The sequence below is a fragment of the Diadema antillarum genome, unplaced genomic scaffold, assembly GCF_040938485.1.
Source record: "Diadema antillarum isolate AM-2024a unplaced genomic scaffold, OU_Dant_1.0 seq00000100_RagTag, whole genome shotgun sequence".
Taxonomy (NCBI): domain Eukaryota; kingdom Metazoa; phylum Echinodermata; class Echinoidea; order Diadematoida; family Diadematidae; genus Diadema; species Diadema antillarum.
In genome coordinates this window covers 51,551-68,344 of record NW_027271188.1, presented here as the reverse complement: position 1 = coordinate 68,344, position 16,794 = coordinate 51,551, and the positions used below count along the sequence as shown (strand labels likewise).

Genomic DNA, 16,794 nt, shown 5'->3' with positions numbered 1-16,794 from the left:
TTCACTTCTCTATGGGACAATTTGGATCATTTTTGCATTAGATCTGTTTTTTTTTTTTTTTTTTTCAAGCTTTTCCAGTCTCATTGGTACTGTCATTACACATACAGTTGTACAAATATCATCAACGTTTAAAAGGGCCAATAAATACCATTGCTGCTTTCTCGGTTAGCATAGTAAATATTTAAATTTTACCTTAGGGGATATGTAACAAAAAACAACAACAACAACAATGAGAAGTTTGAAAAGTGACATTAGAAGAACTGAACAACTTCAAGGCTCTTGTCAGCTACTCATGGGAAAAAACAACAACAACATTAAAAAGCCATGGAAGTTGATGTCACTATTGGATTACAGTTTTATGTGCTGAAATGGAAGTGCTTGCAGATGTAATCTTTTTTTATTCATCTATTTTTGTTCCAATATTTAGCTGTTGCTGGCATCTACTGTGCACACAGCAGTATTCATACAGAATATTTCCCTGCTTGCAGACATGCTGACGTGTTCCATGATGATCTACAAGCATCATGTGAATGTCGGGTGAAAACAAAGTAATGCACACAGTGTCAGCAAGGTCAAAATCCCGGCTGCTGTGAATTTCTGTTTACCCTCTACTGAGAATAGTGTGTGGATAGAAATATCTATGCTTGTATTTAATTCAATGATAAATGATCATCAGGGCATTCCAATATCATGTTCCTCCTACATACCTGAATCTACGTGTAAAGGTTAGACCACCCTACTTTAAAAACAGGCCAGTGCCTATACATTTGCTGATGCTTGATGTGGCAGTGAGTTTTGGTTGCCCCAAGCAAGCGGGCAAGTGAGTTTGTGGTGTATTGTGTAGTCAGTTTGTTCTTATGGTACACAGTTACCCGTTGACTAATTGTACTGTGGAAGAAAATCACAGAGGTTGTTCATGATGTCTAGGAGCGTGTCATGTCAATGTGTGATTATGTTTGTAGGGGTCGAGGAGAAAATAAAATCAACATGAGACAGGCACATCCTTTAAACTGTTGAGGACAAGTCCCGAGAATACTTGGGAAGGTGTCTGTGGCAAATCCGTCCTCAACGGGTTAAGAAACATCCTCTAACATGCCACACAAACATGTTCACATACCGCTGATGACTGCCAACAAGTAGGGCATGTGTTGAACTTAGGCTATCGTTCAATGTTGAGTCAGGATCATGTCGATCTCTCTTGCCACTCTATCTCTATGTGAGTGCCTGGAACTGCTTTAAAGGGTGTGTACAGTTCTGGTCGAGGTGAAGATTTAGCTTTTAACGTTTTGTGAGATATTCAGAAACCACTCTATGAGATGTGAAGAGCATGCAGTTCTAAGGGGTATCAAAAGTTTATTCGATGAAAATCGGTTTTGAAATGGCTGAGATATCCAAAAACAAGGTGAAACAAAGATACTAATAAAGTTGGGGCATGTCGCCTTTTATTATTAGCACTTTTTTGGATATCTCAGCCATTTGAAAACCAATTTTCATCAAATAAAAGTTGAATCCTTCTTAAAATTACATGCTCTTTCATATTTCATAAGAGGCTTTTCATTATCTCACTTTGGAATGTTCAAAACATGAATCCCTACCTCAACCAGTACTGTACAGTCCCTTTAATTGCCATGTTTGTCTCTGAGAAACATCATGCGCATTCCTGCCTAGTTAAAATCCCTTTAGATCATAAGTTCTTCATTATTTTCTCATAAAGCAACAAAATAACTTTCAATGTGGAGACTCTTGTGCGGTCAATTTCATTCTATTTATTTATGTATTTATTTTTTACACTGAGCCAATTTTAGATAACTTCACAGATCTGAATGAGAGTATTTTGTTTTGTAGGCCTACATGTATACATTCAACCTGTATTAAGCCCTACATGTTTTATCTCCCAAAAATATTTGTTGTCACTGCTTCTCTGAGTCAGTTAGAGCACAAAATAGTCCTGGGGGGCGTTTCATCAACGAGTTCGTCGGAGGTTTTCACCGACAAATTTGCTATCAGCCAATCAGACGCAAGGATTTACACTGACAACTGTTAAAAGCTAATGAAATCCTTGCGTCTGATTGGCTGATAGCAAATTTGTCGGTGAAAACCTCCGACGAACTCGTTGATGAAATGCCCCCCTGTTCTTAAATGAATAGTTTTTGAAAATCAATTTTTGCGACGTGATGCAATACCATTATTTTTGTTTGTGGACACACACACACAAAAAGTGAACTCTTGCAATGTCCATTGCAGTGCAAAAATCAGTCCAGTTTGAATTTTTTAATCTACAAGTATATTCACACAATCATTTGCCATGCATGGCATGTGTGAATTGCGCCTGAAAACTGTCATCTTTGGAATCCCAAAATGCAACTTGCCCATTGTATGTAATGACGCGTTTACACCGAGCACGGTACGGGCAACGGGCTGGGTTTTTTGCTGTGGTACGCCAAAAGGAACCATGTCTGGTTCTGATGAAAATAATCAGTCACTCAGTACAAAATCACTCAAAATGTTATTCTTATCATATGTTAAAATTAAGAGCAACAAAATCAACAGAAGAAGATTAAGTTTGTAACAAAATTATCAGTGGGAAAGTGATATTGTAACAGAACCAGACATGATTCCTTTGGCGTACCCTAGCAAAAACCCCTTTCCGTGACCCGTGCCGGATTCGGTGTAAACACAGCTTTAGTCCGCACACTCTGGTGCCCAGGGTCATGTTATGGTCATTGTTTATTAAAGCAAGCTCGGTCTAGAGATTCAAAGTGCTTCACTCGCAACATAGTGATTTTTTTCCCCCAAGATATGGCTAATAATGGCAAATAATATCGATTTTGGCATCACAATGTATAAACTAATAACTCCTTAGTATGAACATGGCTTGAAAATGTGCAAAACTTTCCACACCACAAATTACACATATTCCATACATACAGTACATAGTACATTAATATCCATGTAGTGAAAATAATGCTTACAGTAGAGAAGAACTGTGTGGACTGCGAGCATGTCCAAGAAAATGAAACAAAACAAAATTTTCTCTTTGCCCAAATTGCTCCGAGTACACATGTTGATCTGTAAAATAATGCTGGAGTTTTTCATGTACATAGTGCAGTATGACTTGTTCGTGAGTGGAAATAGTTGCTAGCAACTGACAAATAATGTTCGATGAACTTACTTTTCATAATGTTTGTTTTTGGGTTGTTGTTTTTTATGGTCATGCATTTTGTATCTTATGGGTAAAACGAATGCACTGTCCATGCTAGATTATGTAATAGTTTCAATGTTTGCATTAATAAAATATTTCTGTTTGTGTTGTGTATGAATGGCATTGGCAGGTATTGCAAAGCGTGCGAGACAAGGATTAATGATTGATCACCACAATATGTTGTATGATTTGTACTGAAGTAAGAAGACAGAACCACAGTGCGCAGCATTTGTGCTGGCTCATTACTGATTACCATGCAGCGGGCATCTATCAAAGGAAACGTAAACCTGGGTTTTGGTTTCCTTTAAGTGAATATGAAAGCAGCCAAACTTGCTATTAAAGTGACGATGGTACTCGTGCTTCACAGTGGAAGTCAAGAGACATCCATTTTAATTTGATACATTGTACATGTAGCTTGATGTTAGAATACATTGTCGTTTGCATTGTCATTGGTCTGTGTACTGCTGCATAAATCATTCAGTGCACACTGGGAGGAAGATTTACATTGTGACTGCATCTGGGTTTGCTAGAAATTTTTTTTTGCCGAGACTTCACCGCAATAGCAATCATGTCAAATTATACAAAAGAAAAATAAAAAATGTTGCTCCAAGTGTAGATGTAACCTCTGAACTCCAGCTACATTATGCATGGGGCATCCTCAAACCTTTTCAGACACTGGACTGGGCCAGCAGCAGTACAATTGAATTTCATGAGACTAAGACCCCGTTTACAGTGCGAGGCGAGGCCGCAGCCGAGCCCACCTTCATTTCAGTGTAAACGCGCAAAAGGCCAAATGCGAGGCCAAAATTGGCCGTGCATTTGGCCACGCTCTGGAGGTGGTCTCGGCCGCGGCCAAGCCACGGCCGAGCCCGGCCTTTTCTCAGTGTAAACGCAAACTGGGCCAAATGCGCGGCCAATTTTAGTCTGGCTTCCAAACCCTCTGCCTGTACTATTTCACTATTCAGGATATTAACACCCTCAACGTCGAAAACTAGTATAATTTAAGGTGGTTTTGTCCTGCAAAGGGTGTTTTCCTTCGGCAAACACCTTTGCCCGGCCACGAAATTCCGTTGGCAAAGGGTCTGAAAACCAGACAATACCAAGTTGCTTTACAGGCAGAGCGCCACTACGACAAAATATTGAAAGGTTTGAATCAAAAGCGCGGCCAAGCCCAGCAGTGTAAATGGACAAAATTGCGGGGCTCGGCCTCGCAATTGAGATTGGGCTCGGCCGCGGCTCGGCCCAGCCCCGCACTGTAAACGGGGTCCATGATATCTGTAGCCGATACGATGAGAATTTTGTGCAAAAGTAAATAAACTGGAATGCTGTTTCAACAGGTTGACTTCAATGTATGATGGTTTACATGTAAAGCAAGACTGTGTCAACTGTGAGCTAAATTTTGTCTTTTGTTGTGGTGTACAACTGCCAAAAATTGCCAAAGCACCATTGTAAAATGGGATGAGATCTACAATGTATGGACTCTCATAGTGTCTCAGCCATAGTAAAGGGCCTGCGCTCTACTATATTGTGAAATAGGTCCTTTTGCCACTTGACTTCACAAGCATGGCGGGTAATGTGTGTGGGACGTGCCAGTTATTGTGAACCATCACAATTATGGCAGATGTACTGCATACATTGTACCATCCTACAGACTTCACAGAAGAGTTAATCCATTCATACGTGATCCATTCGTGTCATATATTGTGCGTGCAGTGTCTATTTGACATACAGTGTAGTAATATGTAGCATACAGTGTATATTTACACTACTGTTCTTTGGAGATTTTCTCTTCAAATGTTTAAGTGACTTCCGTCAACTTTCAAGTTTCTCACTTTTTCAAGGCATTGATGTGAATTTAAGAAAAGATAAATGACTTAAGTATTTGATGTATTGTAGAAGCTGTATGCCCGAGTAATAGGGCACTTTGTATCAAAGGAGGTACTGTAGTTGTCCTCACTGAAAGCAGTTGAAGGCAAAAGCAACAAATCATCAAAGCAATCTTGAACAAACAATATCAAGTTTGATAATTTCTGTTTGGGTATCTGTTACAAGATACATTATTTTCCTGGTTCCATACCATAAACAGAGTTACATTTTTTTTTTAACAATTTTTTTTATAGTTTAGCTTTTGAGCTCATCAGTGTTCTTGAGTTAAGCTTGAAAGACCTCAAGTGTAGAATATTGGCATTGTTCATTAGGGAAACTGGAAGTTAAAAGTACCGTTTACCATTGGGAGGAGCAATTTACAAATGTTCAAGATATCACATTTGATGTCTATGTGTTGGTCAGTTGTATCACAAAACATCCGATCGTATACTACAGTAATCATTTTGTAAAAAAGCCTAAAATATAAGGAGATATCACTATTTTTCCGACTAATCCATAACTGTAGGTTTATTTAGTCTAGAAACATTTTCGATATAACTATTTTTCAAATTTTGTATATTTATCAATACTTAACATTGGTTTTACTGATTCAAATTTTTATGTTGGTTGTTTCTATCCCTAACTCATATTTTAGAACTATTTTCAGGCACTAAAGCTGGGTTTCTGTTTCATCTGCAAATGGTAAATACGTGTAATACCTTTAAGACCTCATGGAATTGCTGATTAGTACACCTGAATGTGAAAGCCATTTGTCCATGACCAGCCAGACATAATGCTGATATTGTCTGATACTCCTTTTCTTGACATTAAACTTGAATGGCTTTAATATGAAAACATGCTTCAAACCTCACAGTACCAGCATTCTAACCTGCTTTGACTGCCTCTGGACAGAATTTGATTTGACCTACATGCACATGTGGTGTATTCACAGTAAATCCATAAACAGATATTGTGATAATTCTAATATTAGGCCTGCATAAAGACTACTGATAGTACTTTAAAGTACTATTTTTTTAGCTGCATAGTGATAACAAGAAAATGACTGTTATTGCTAATGGTATCATAGCTTTCAACTCGGAAAAACTTGTCAAAATTCACTCTGAATGGATGCACACATTAGATGAATTTATTTATATATTTATGGGTTGCAGGTTTTGAAGGATGTTATTGAGAAATCTATTTTTTCTTGCTTTACAATGTACACTAAAGCTGCACATGTACGTTGCACATGTACGTACAACCTTTTGTTGTTGTTGTTGTTATTGATTTGGCTTTGAAAGATAAACTTTCAGGGACAAGATGCTAAACAGAGCAAGGTTACATACAACCAAGTAATATTCCGTCTCCTCAGGATGAAAAAGCTCCAATGCTGTAATGGTACATGTAGGCCTACATACAAACATGCTGTGAGAGAAATAACATTTCATCATAATGAGCAACTGATAGCACAAAACAGAGAGTATTGGAACAGATAGTAAAGAAATGATACCAGCCTGGGGTCATAGCAAGGACAATTTTCTCTCCTAATTTTCAAGTAACCAGCAGGCCTGCTCAAGTTTGGGATTTATAATGAATTTGACCTTCATTGTGATTAGGAAAATGAGCAGAACATCAAACAAGGGGATAAATGTTTGTACCTTTGTCATACCCAGTGCCATCTCCACACGTTTGATAATATTCTTATGAATATAATTCAAATTGCTCGATTGTCACTGCAAGCCATTATGGATTGATGACAGCATAAAAGTAAATTCGTGATCAATTACTGCTGCTCCTGGGAAATGTTTGTACCAGCAACTTTTGCCTGCACTATCTGTGTACAATTGAGCTGAGATACAATTGTATAATGTCTGCTGGGTTCATACTTTTTGTACTATGTTAAGACAGGCTGAAGGTGTAGGAGATTCCATTTTCCTGGAGTACTGCAGGCTGTATGATGACTGAAAACATGTAGTTACATGCTGGAATGTATACAGATGTCAACTGTGTTGCTGGCACGAGAGCAGTGTTGGTATGCTTTTACTTCCAACTACAAAATGTATATGATGCAGCTGATCTCCATTGAAATACACATTGGAAATAGTGTCATAGGAGATTTTGCTGATCCCAGCGTCTGTTCCTGGAGTCAGTCTCAAGTTTTGATATGGACACTCCATTGGCAGAACATTCTGCAGATGGTTCAACTCCCATGTGAGTATTCAGGGTGTTTAAATATTTAGGTATTTAAAGGGATGGTACAGTATTGGTGGAGATGAGAATTGGGCTTTAAACTTTTTGCGAGATACCAAGAAAACACTTATGCTATAGTACAGAACATACCATTTTAAGAGGAATTCAAAGTTCATTTGATGAAAATCGGGTTTTGAATGATTGAAACATCAAAAAACAATGTAAAACAAAGTGATCGCAATAAAGTGTGGGTCGCACACTTTATTAGAATCGCTCATTTTTGGATATCTCAGCCATTTCAAAACCAATTTTCCGCAAATAAACATTGAATTCCTCATAGAATTACATCTTTCATATTTCACAAGAGGTTTCTCATTATCTCACCTATAAAATGTTAGAAACCTGAAATCAGGTCTCAACCAAAGCTGTACGATCCCTTTAACTACAAATTGTACTTTAAAACCAGAAATGTTGGCTCCCTTGTTGATTTTTGAGAATTTCGCGAGAGCCGAGGTACACAAATTTAAAATGCATGCAAAAGTTCTTGTTTGCACTATCTGCAGTGAGTGCAAGTGGCAATTTGTGAAAATTTCATGCCCTGAAAAAGGCCATCGAGTTGGCTAGAATTATTCAGGTAGATGTGCAACATGTAGTATATGCCTATCGTGTCTTCGAGGAAGAATGTTTGATACCAATATTGCGCAGTCATCAGTGTAGCCCAGTTTTAAGGGTTTTCTTTGAATCATCAAAGAATATTACGTAGAATCTTCACAAAGAATTTATGTTGCCATACATGTATGTGATTGCTTCACCGCATGTTCACTTTTCCACAACAGAAGAATTCATTCTTGAGGAAAGTGAGCTGTCTCTTTTTTTCCTTCTTGAATGCAATTATGATTCTGACACGTGTGTACTAACACAAAGTCTCTTGCTGTGAAAATATGCCTGGCATTCCTTCAAGTGTAGAGTTTCCAGGTATGTGTATGGCATGTACAGATATTGTCCAGCAAATACAGATGAGATGAATCTTCATGCTGTAAAAGTGGTTTCTTTCGCAAACAGAAACTTTCGCGGTTTCCATCGGTGCCGACTTTTTCGCGTGTGTTTAAATTCGCGGTCGGTAATGATGGCGTTGTAACAACCGACGAGTTCAAAAACATTTTCGCGTGATGTTAAATTTGCGGTTCAACCTCAAAGCGCGAAAAGCACGAAAATAAAACCACCACGAAAGAAACCACTTTTACAGTATTCTATTCGAAGCAGCAAACATACCTTGAGTTGTAAGTTGTATGTACGCTGACTAACTGACTTACTGACTGAACGAACGAACGAACGAATGAATGAATGAATGAATGAATGAATGAATGAATGAATGAATGAAGCACAAATCATGGGTATACATATTGCACACAGCCCTGTCGCTGCACAGCAGGTCGCAACAGGGCTGTACCTGTTGCTGTCGAAACACCTGTCAACCCACTGACAACTTGGTGCGATGGCACAGATTTTGGATCAAATTCATATGTTTGGTAACTCAGACCTAGATAAATGTAATTTTGATTATTTTTTTTTTTTTTGAATTTTGGTGTTATCGAGTTTGACTTCAGCAAATTATAACCTACCGAAAATGAAGATTTATTGCTTCATCTGCACACAGTAGATCACTTCTCTACTGCATGGTTATTTACCTGGTCAAGGCAGAAGTTACCTGATGGTCATCACCGCCCTTTATACATATACTCTATGCTAGGTCGTGCTGTTGGTCATGTGGCAGTATACTCAAGTACTGGATGCATGGTTGTCAGGCTTTTGTCTATGAGAAGCCAAAAGGAAATGCGTCTAGTAAATTTGCCATGAGGTAACATGATTTTTTTTTTTTTTTAATGGATTTCCGGCAAGAAAATTGCCCCATTCTACGACACAGATGATGCACATGTCTTTTTGTGTGTCAGTCGGAGTAGTGTGCATGCGATTAACTATAGAATTTAGCCTAAACCCACTTGGCTTCATCTTGTGGGTTAAGTATTCCATAGTTACCTTATGCACACAATTCCGACAGACGCACTCAGACCAGTGTGCCATTTGTATACTAGACCATATGGCAAGCAAAAATATTCACATGCTTTTATTTTCATGCTAGCTTCTGGTTGAGTAAAAATTTCCACTTTTACAGTATGCCTATCTGATGGTTGCTATGAACTGTAATTCCAACTTTAAGCCCAAATGGTTGATTTCATGTTATCCTGAGAATAGATTGTAAAATTTGGGGTATAATGTAGAATATTGTAACGTTTTGTAGATTCTGTTTCCAAGGGGTGTCCCTATGAAAGTGTACGGGTACTTGTCAAATGCTGTGTGAAGGCGTCTGGTCGGGCTAGGATACCTACCATGTCAATAGTTAAGTTCACACGCTGTTCCTAAACATTAAGTTTAGGTCGAAAACTTAACTCTTGATGATTAGCTCCATTCGTGAATTCACGACGCGGGTTCACATGCGCACCTAAACTTTAAGTAACAACTTACGAGCAAATCCCACTCAATGATTACACCGGAAGTGCAGAGTCTTTGCTAGATGACCTTATACGCATACAAAATAGTGCAGCTAGAGGTTGACCTGGATGCAAACGAGAAGCGAGGTTCACGCTAACTCACAAGCTGGTTGATCATTGTGTCCACATGGAGCAAAACTATGAGTGGGGAGCCCCCCACCCATGGCTTGTGGAGAGAGCGTAAACCCCAAGATGTCTCGTGGTTCTATTAAAATCATTGACTAAACTTTAAGATTGCTAACTTTCGAATGCGTCCGCACAGTGCTAAACTACAAGATAATCATCGAGAGTTAAGTTTTCGACCTAAACTTAAAGGGATCTTATAGTTTGGGTTGAGACCTAATTTCAGGTTCCTAACATTTTTTGGTGAGATAATGAAAAACCTCATATGAAATATGAAAAAGCATGTAATTCCATGAGGAATTCAACATTTGTTTGATGAAAATTGGTTTTGAAATGGCTGAGATGTCCAAAACAGAGCGATTCTTATAAAGTGTGGGACCCACCTTTTATTACAATTGCTTTGTTTTACTTTGTTTTTGGATGATTTGTGACCGTGCACCTCAAAACGAACATAAAGTCGCACACACTGATTTTGCGTGAGGACTGAAAATAAGTGAAATGTGTCAACCTAGCCGAACTTGACTTTTTCATATTTTCTGAAAGAGCGGGTCTTCTTTTACATCATGCTAAAATTTGGTATCGTAAAACGGGCAGGAAAGTGTGTTCTTTTAGCAGTTTATCTCGAACATTTTTGGTAGAATAGTGTGATTAGGTGTGTCTTTAGAATTCCTTTTTCATTTCTGAAAAACCTTGTCCACACTCTTCACTTTCAACTCTAATAACTTTTGAAAGGATAGTACTACTGCTTTGAAAGTTGGCATTAATTATGGACAGAATGTGTTAATGAGGCATGCTCAATTTCAGTTTAATCTGATAATCCCTTCATTGTTGTTACTCTGGTGGTTTACTTCCTGTTTTTTGTCCCATTCACCGCACAGCCAGCACGGTTTGGTAAAGATTACTTGAATAGACACTGTACTTCAGAGCCTCTTTTCTCAGTTCACACTTTTCCTGAGTTTGTGCTTTCTTTCAAATATTTACATTGGTTAGGAGAGTCCATTTGATTTGAGTTATACATCATTTTAAAGCTTAAAGTCTGCTCTTTCAGAATATGGTCTTAACTAAAAATTCATGTCTGGCGACTTTTTGTTTGTTTTGAGGTGCAGGGTCACATTTAGTCATTCCAAACCCGATTTTCATCAAATAAACTTTGTGTTCCTCTTAAAATGGTATGCTTTCTTGGTATCTCGCAAAAAGTTAAAAGCCCAATTCTCATTTCCACCAATACCGTACATCCCTTTAAAGTTTAGGAATAGCATGTGAACCTAACTAAAGGCCGTGTCACACCATAACGCGGGCTTGTGGCGAGGAGGTAGTTTCCAGCACGTAGAAGATTTTCAGCGGGCGAACAAGAATGTTTGCAATTTTCATTCATGCCTTGTCATACCGTACGGGGGAACTTCTGCGGCTTGACTTGCGGGGAAACAAATTTACTCCAAGGAGCTCTCCGCAGTTGGTCCGCACCTGACAGTATCTAGCGCGTAGTTGCCCGGAGGTGCTCACACAAGTCCGATTTAACCGCAGCCAAGTTTTGAGCATGACCAAAACTTTTTCCGGGTGAGTCGCGGGAATGCCTGTAGAGGTCCACGCAGAACGCCAGTAGGAGACCCTTAGCGGCAGTACTTCCCAGGCAATTCCCACGCAGGTACTTCGCAGTCCCGTATGCAGCCAAGATAATGAAATTCTGTGAGATTTCAGCCATTCCATTAGAGGAATTCCTTCACTAAGTTGTCAGCCCCCACGCGACTGGTACGAAGGTCACACAGTATACTCGCAAGTATAACGCGTCCAGCAAGTAAGACACATGCGCTGACTCGCACAAATCCTTTTCCGCCCTCAGGAATGTCCGGTATGCTAGAAAATCCCTACACGTAACAAGCCGGAGTAGCTTGCCCGGAAAGGTGTGACAGGGCCTAAACACGGTTGCGGGTAAAAAAATATGCGTGCGCACCTCCGGGCGACTACTTTTGAGATACATGCTAGGTACTGTCATGTGCGAATATCTACGGGGACCTCCGGGTAGTCAAAATTGTTCTTTGCAAGTCGCACGCAAGGCTGGTGTGACACGGCCTTAATGTTTAGGAGGGAGGTGGAGTTGTGATTGATTGTATTGTAACAGGTATGTTGATTGATGAGGAGTGACCCTATAGATGCTGAGTTTGGCCTCCTTCTGGGTCCTGTGCCTCAGTGCAAACTGGGACATGTCAAGGCCCTCCCCTTTATCCCAGCTAGGGCCAGGTTAGGCCTTATGGGGTAGGAAGATCACAGTGAGGGATATTAGACATGCGATACCCCTTTGAGTTACAGTAACTCCTCTGGCTCGGGCCTGGGCCCGAACTAAGCCATAAAATTGTGAGGTTATGAATGGGTGGGGCCAAAGTGGCCCACGCCAGGAGTGGACTATTTTGGCGTGGGCCAGGCGCTGGCCTGGTGCCGATCAACTAAAAGTTTATGAACGATAGCAGCACCAGGCTCGGGCCAAAATTCCTTGCACAGTCAAAGGTCACAATTGCCTGGCCATGCCCTCCGCTGGAGTGTGCGTTCGGTTACCATGGTAGTTGTCCCTTACGTGGCCGAGTTCGTGAATGGGTCATTGTAAAAGTAGTGCAACTCTGCGAAAAAACGTGCTGAATGCAATTTTTGCTGCTTGACGCAGACCAAATTAGCTCAGGCCAGGAGCTGGCCAAAAATGCATGAGTTACTGAAAGGGGTATGAAAGAGCTTTTTTCTTTTCTTTTTTTAGGTTTGTTTAGAAAACATAGTTTTCTGCTAATCAGGTTGTTTTTTCAGAGTCACTGAGAAAACTGGAATTATACTTCCTCATACATCTTTCTGGACCATAATTGGCTTGTTGGGGTTTTGTGAGTTTCCTTTGTGAATGATCTGACATCTAAAGTGCAATTGAGGAAGTGGAACTTTGGTTTAAAACTAATCATGCTACGTGGTTCATAAAACTTGCATACCACGTTTCTGATTGACAGACCTTGGGTGTTTGGCACAGCTATTATATTGAATTGTAGTTTGAGGAAGTGATTAGCAAGGAGACACATTCTTTTGTCTGAATACTCTGTAACTCTTTATGTGAATAGAATGCATTTTAGAAATGTAATCTGTAAATCATAATGACTTTGTAGTGTAAAATCCTTCAGCATGTCTTTTGGATTTGTGGATCCATCATCAAATGTATAATTGAATAAAACTGAATGTTTTTTGTTTTGGCACAATGAATGAGTTCACACTTTGTGTCTGCTAGCCTTAGCACACATTCTTTGATGTATGGTCTGAGTGTAGTGTCTGTTGGTTTGAACACATATTCACTGGTGCATGGTCTTATTACCCCTGTCTTCTTACAAATTCTTGAAGTCCCTATCTGATGATGTCATGCACACTCAAAGTTGTTGTGCACCATGCACCCTGTGTTTAGGCTGGAACCTTGACTGAAAGATCGGTCTGTATCTGGTCGTCGGGGATATGTTCCGCGGAGACTGCGTCTGGCTTCACGGATCTCCTCCTATGCAGACCAAAGGCTGTAGTGTAATACTAGCTCCTGTATTGATGCTCTGGCAGGGATCGCGCATAGACCAAACATTACGATAAACCCAATTTCATACTGCTTTTTTACATTCAAACAAGTTTGACATGACATGACACATTATGCAGTAATATTTGGGGTAACTTTCTCACATTGTGCAATCGAAATACAGTAACTAGGTAAGATCGCAGAAATTTGTATCCGTATCGCAACACCGCCGTTCGCTAGCAGTAAGGCGCCATTTTGAATCCGTTAGCCAATCACATGCGAGGTACGTGTTTTGATTAAAAACACGTAGAAATCTACCTCGCATGTGATTGGCTAATGGATTCATACGTTGAAGAGCTGTTACGATCGTATCAACGGGCTGGTGGTTGTGTCTTTTGTCATGAAAATTCTGCCAAAATGTTAGATGATTCATTAATCTGGTAAGTGCAATTAATGCAATCTTGAAATGTTGATTTTGCTATGCAAGTTTAAATTTGCCGATCTAGGGCTGGGAATTAGACCCAATCGAGAAGGGTGAGGTACCTCACCCAATTCTCCATCGGGACAATACAGCGAGGTATATGACAAGCTTCCGTCTGTCTCCAGAGGAGAGCGATGACGTCAAAAAAATAAAAGACTCCTCCGGACAGACTGATCTTTCTGTCTAGCTGGAACCTTGCTTACAATGCCAGGCTGGCATGAGGCTGGCCTGAGGCCATCCTTAATTGTGATATGTCGGCCTGCAATTTGTGCTCTGAAAACTAGATTAAAATATCTAGGAATCTACATATTTTGTCATATTGAAACTCTCCATGCAAACAAAGGGTTTTTTTTTGGGGGGGGGGGGGTGGTGGTGCATGCCTTAAGCCTAATCCTGAAATCTTAGGCTTTTCCTGACAGCCAAACATGTGTGGCAGTATATTTCTATGATAGAAGGTTGCTGTAGGATATTTTTTTCTTAAATTTCGTGAAAAGTCAACCCACTATACACTACTGTAGCATTTATCAAAGTTTGTTTTACATAGGCCTACATGAAAACGAGTGCATGGGACACTAGTTCACCAACATAATTTTCACACTGGTTTCACACTGGGTTGAACATGCTTTCAATATTGCCTGACCCACAGTTAATAGACAAACTTTTTCCCATAGGAAAACACGGAACTACCATAATTGATTTCTTCTTTATAAGGTAGGCTTAACTCCTTGATAAAATATCGGAACGTTTGATACAGCTTAGAAGAAAGAGAATTTGGCATGGGATGACAGATAAGTAAACAGCAATAAAAGTGTGTTCATAAAGGGTATGTATTCTAATAAACCAAAGTTTTTACCAATTGTAAGTCATTTCAAATAATTGGTAAATAGCAAGTGTACAGAATTTTGCTTTCATTGCAATAGTGATTTTTTTCATCTTCTTAATGAAACCATTCCTGGAACTGTACAGTATGTCAATTCCAATGAAGTATGATGGATACATTGTAGTTTTTAGTGCTTCTGACTACAAATTTTGACATCCTGAAACTATGCTTTCTTCCCCAGAGAATTCATTTTAGAAATTCTTCCTAAAGAGCATGGACCAAAGTATGTGATGGATAACAAGGAAACTGAAAGCATACTTGTACAACTGGTGGTATCCAAGCAATTGTTACAACAGGGAATGCAGTCTCTACCCCCTTTTGTGCTATGCGCTGACATCATTTGAGATAAGAGGGAAATCCCTAGAGTGACTGGTTGAAAACAGTTGACCCCGGAAGGTCATGGAAGCTAAGCATGGCTATTTGTGTCTCTGTGTTTGGTCTTGTTTTGTGTTTTCTTCTAGAGTAAAGGAGGACGTGGCTTGATGGCTGCTGGGGAGAAAAGATGGCATAAACAACATCTCTCCCCTCTCCCATGGAGGCAAATGGTCGCCCAAAGGGACAAGCTCCCAAACAATAACTCATCATTCATTTATGCAGCACCAGCAGTTTGATGCAATAAAGAAAGAAAGAGAGAAAAAAGAAACCCTACCTCTCTGCTTATTTAGAATTTCAAGTGGTGACTAACTGAAGTGGAATGTTTGCTATGAACTCCATGGTACAATGTGTACATTATTTTTAGTTTTGTTTTGTTTTTTGTCGCAAGGAAAAACTTCATTCTACTTCCTTTCCCTTTTTGCTGTGACTCTTCCAAAAATGTAGGCCTATGCCCTTGTGATATTAAAAGAAATCAACGAAACGTCAAAGCAACATTTCAGTGAAAGTTTGAAGGAAAAGCAGAGACATAGATACAAAAATTGTATGTGTCATTCCACAGTGTCATGTTCTGTTTCAGTGGAAATTTCTACATGGTGGTTCTCATTTTTGCGCCAGTCTGTCAGGGCTGTGCAGATGTTCTGGCCTGAATAGCAAGCATCATATGATGGGCCATTAACATTGACGTGAATTATTGGGTACATCACATGTCCAGAGAACAATCACACAAATAGTAAGATTTGGATTGCAACCAAAATAGTGAACCTGATTTTTGGGCTTGCCATTTTTGGGCTTGCTATGTGTTCAAACAAAAAATGAGTGAGATTTGGATCAAGATTTAGATGTTCTCCCCAAACTGCTGTATGAACCAAAAAATGTCAACCTGGATTTGTCCATGGTTTGCCCATTCTTTATGCTGTGTAGATATAATGTCTCACATTCATGTATTTTGCTACACATCAACATTTTCCGCGTTCGTTGCTGTGCTTTATCTATTCCATGATCTCCTTGATGTAAAATGCATTATTCATGGTACAGTTGTTTTAGTCCAAGTGGATTACATGTAGATACTGTGAGGTTGTAGCATCCAGTGACTAAACTGCATGAACTCAAGATTTAGAGGCAGAGAGGCCATATTTTGGAGTTCTGATGTTGGTTACTGGTCAGCTTGCTTTATGTCTGGATGTGTAACTCAGCTTTCAATCCAGCTTTTAGAAGGTACTTTGTGTGTGTGACAGTGTGCAAACTTAGTGGTCCAGATCATCAGGAGCATATCAGTAAGGTGTAGTAATTGTCCACATGTACTTTGGACCCTTACTGCGACATCTGGGTCGTACAGGTGACACAATAACCATGCTACAAAGTACACGTAGGTCCTCCCTCAGCCCTCTTCCATCAGAAAAATCCACCACACATGTGTGTGAATCCCGATTTTTTTAACTGCTTTGTATGTGTTTCACGCTTGGGCTGTCTGGAGTCAACAGAAGGGCTGTTTGTAAATCGCTGACCGAGCCTCCCAACTGTTCAAACTTGTTCCGTGGTCATTTCGTCTTTGGGATATATCCACATGCAACGTGTGCCGGCAGACCTTCCAGTCATGGATATCGGGTA

At 39.7% G+C, this 16,794-nt stretch overlaps 1 protein-coding gene across 3 annotated transcripts in view; it reads left to right on the top strand.

The window, feature by feature from the left end:
- Positions 1–16,794, top strand: part of LOC139726812 (protein numb-like) — an 80,973-nt gene that overhangs the window by 14,845 nt on the left and 49,334 nt on the right. The window contains exon 1 of one of the 3 annotated variants that reach the window (XM_071637803.1): positions 16,703–16,791. The exons of the other annotated variants lie outside the window; for them this stretch is intronic. Coding sequence (XP_071493904.1) covers positions 16,751–16,791 — 41 coding nt within the window. The 5' untranslated portion in view covers positions 16,703–16,750. Of the gene's footprint in view, positions 1–16,702; positions 16,792–16,794 lie in introns of those variants that run through there. 3 annotated transcript variants of the gene reach the window in all.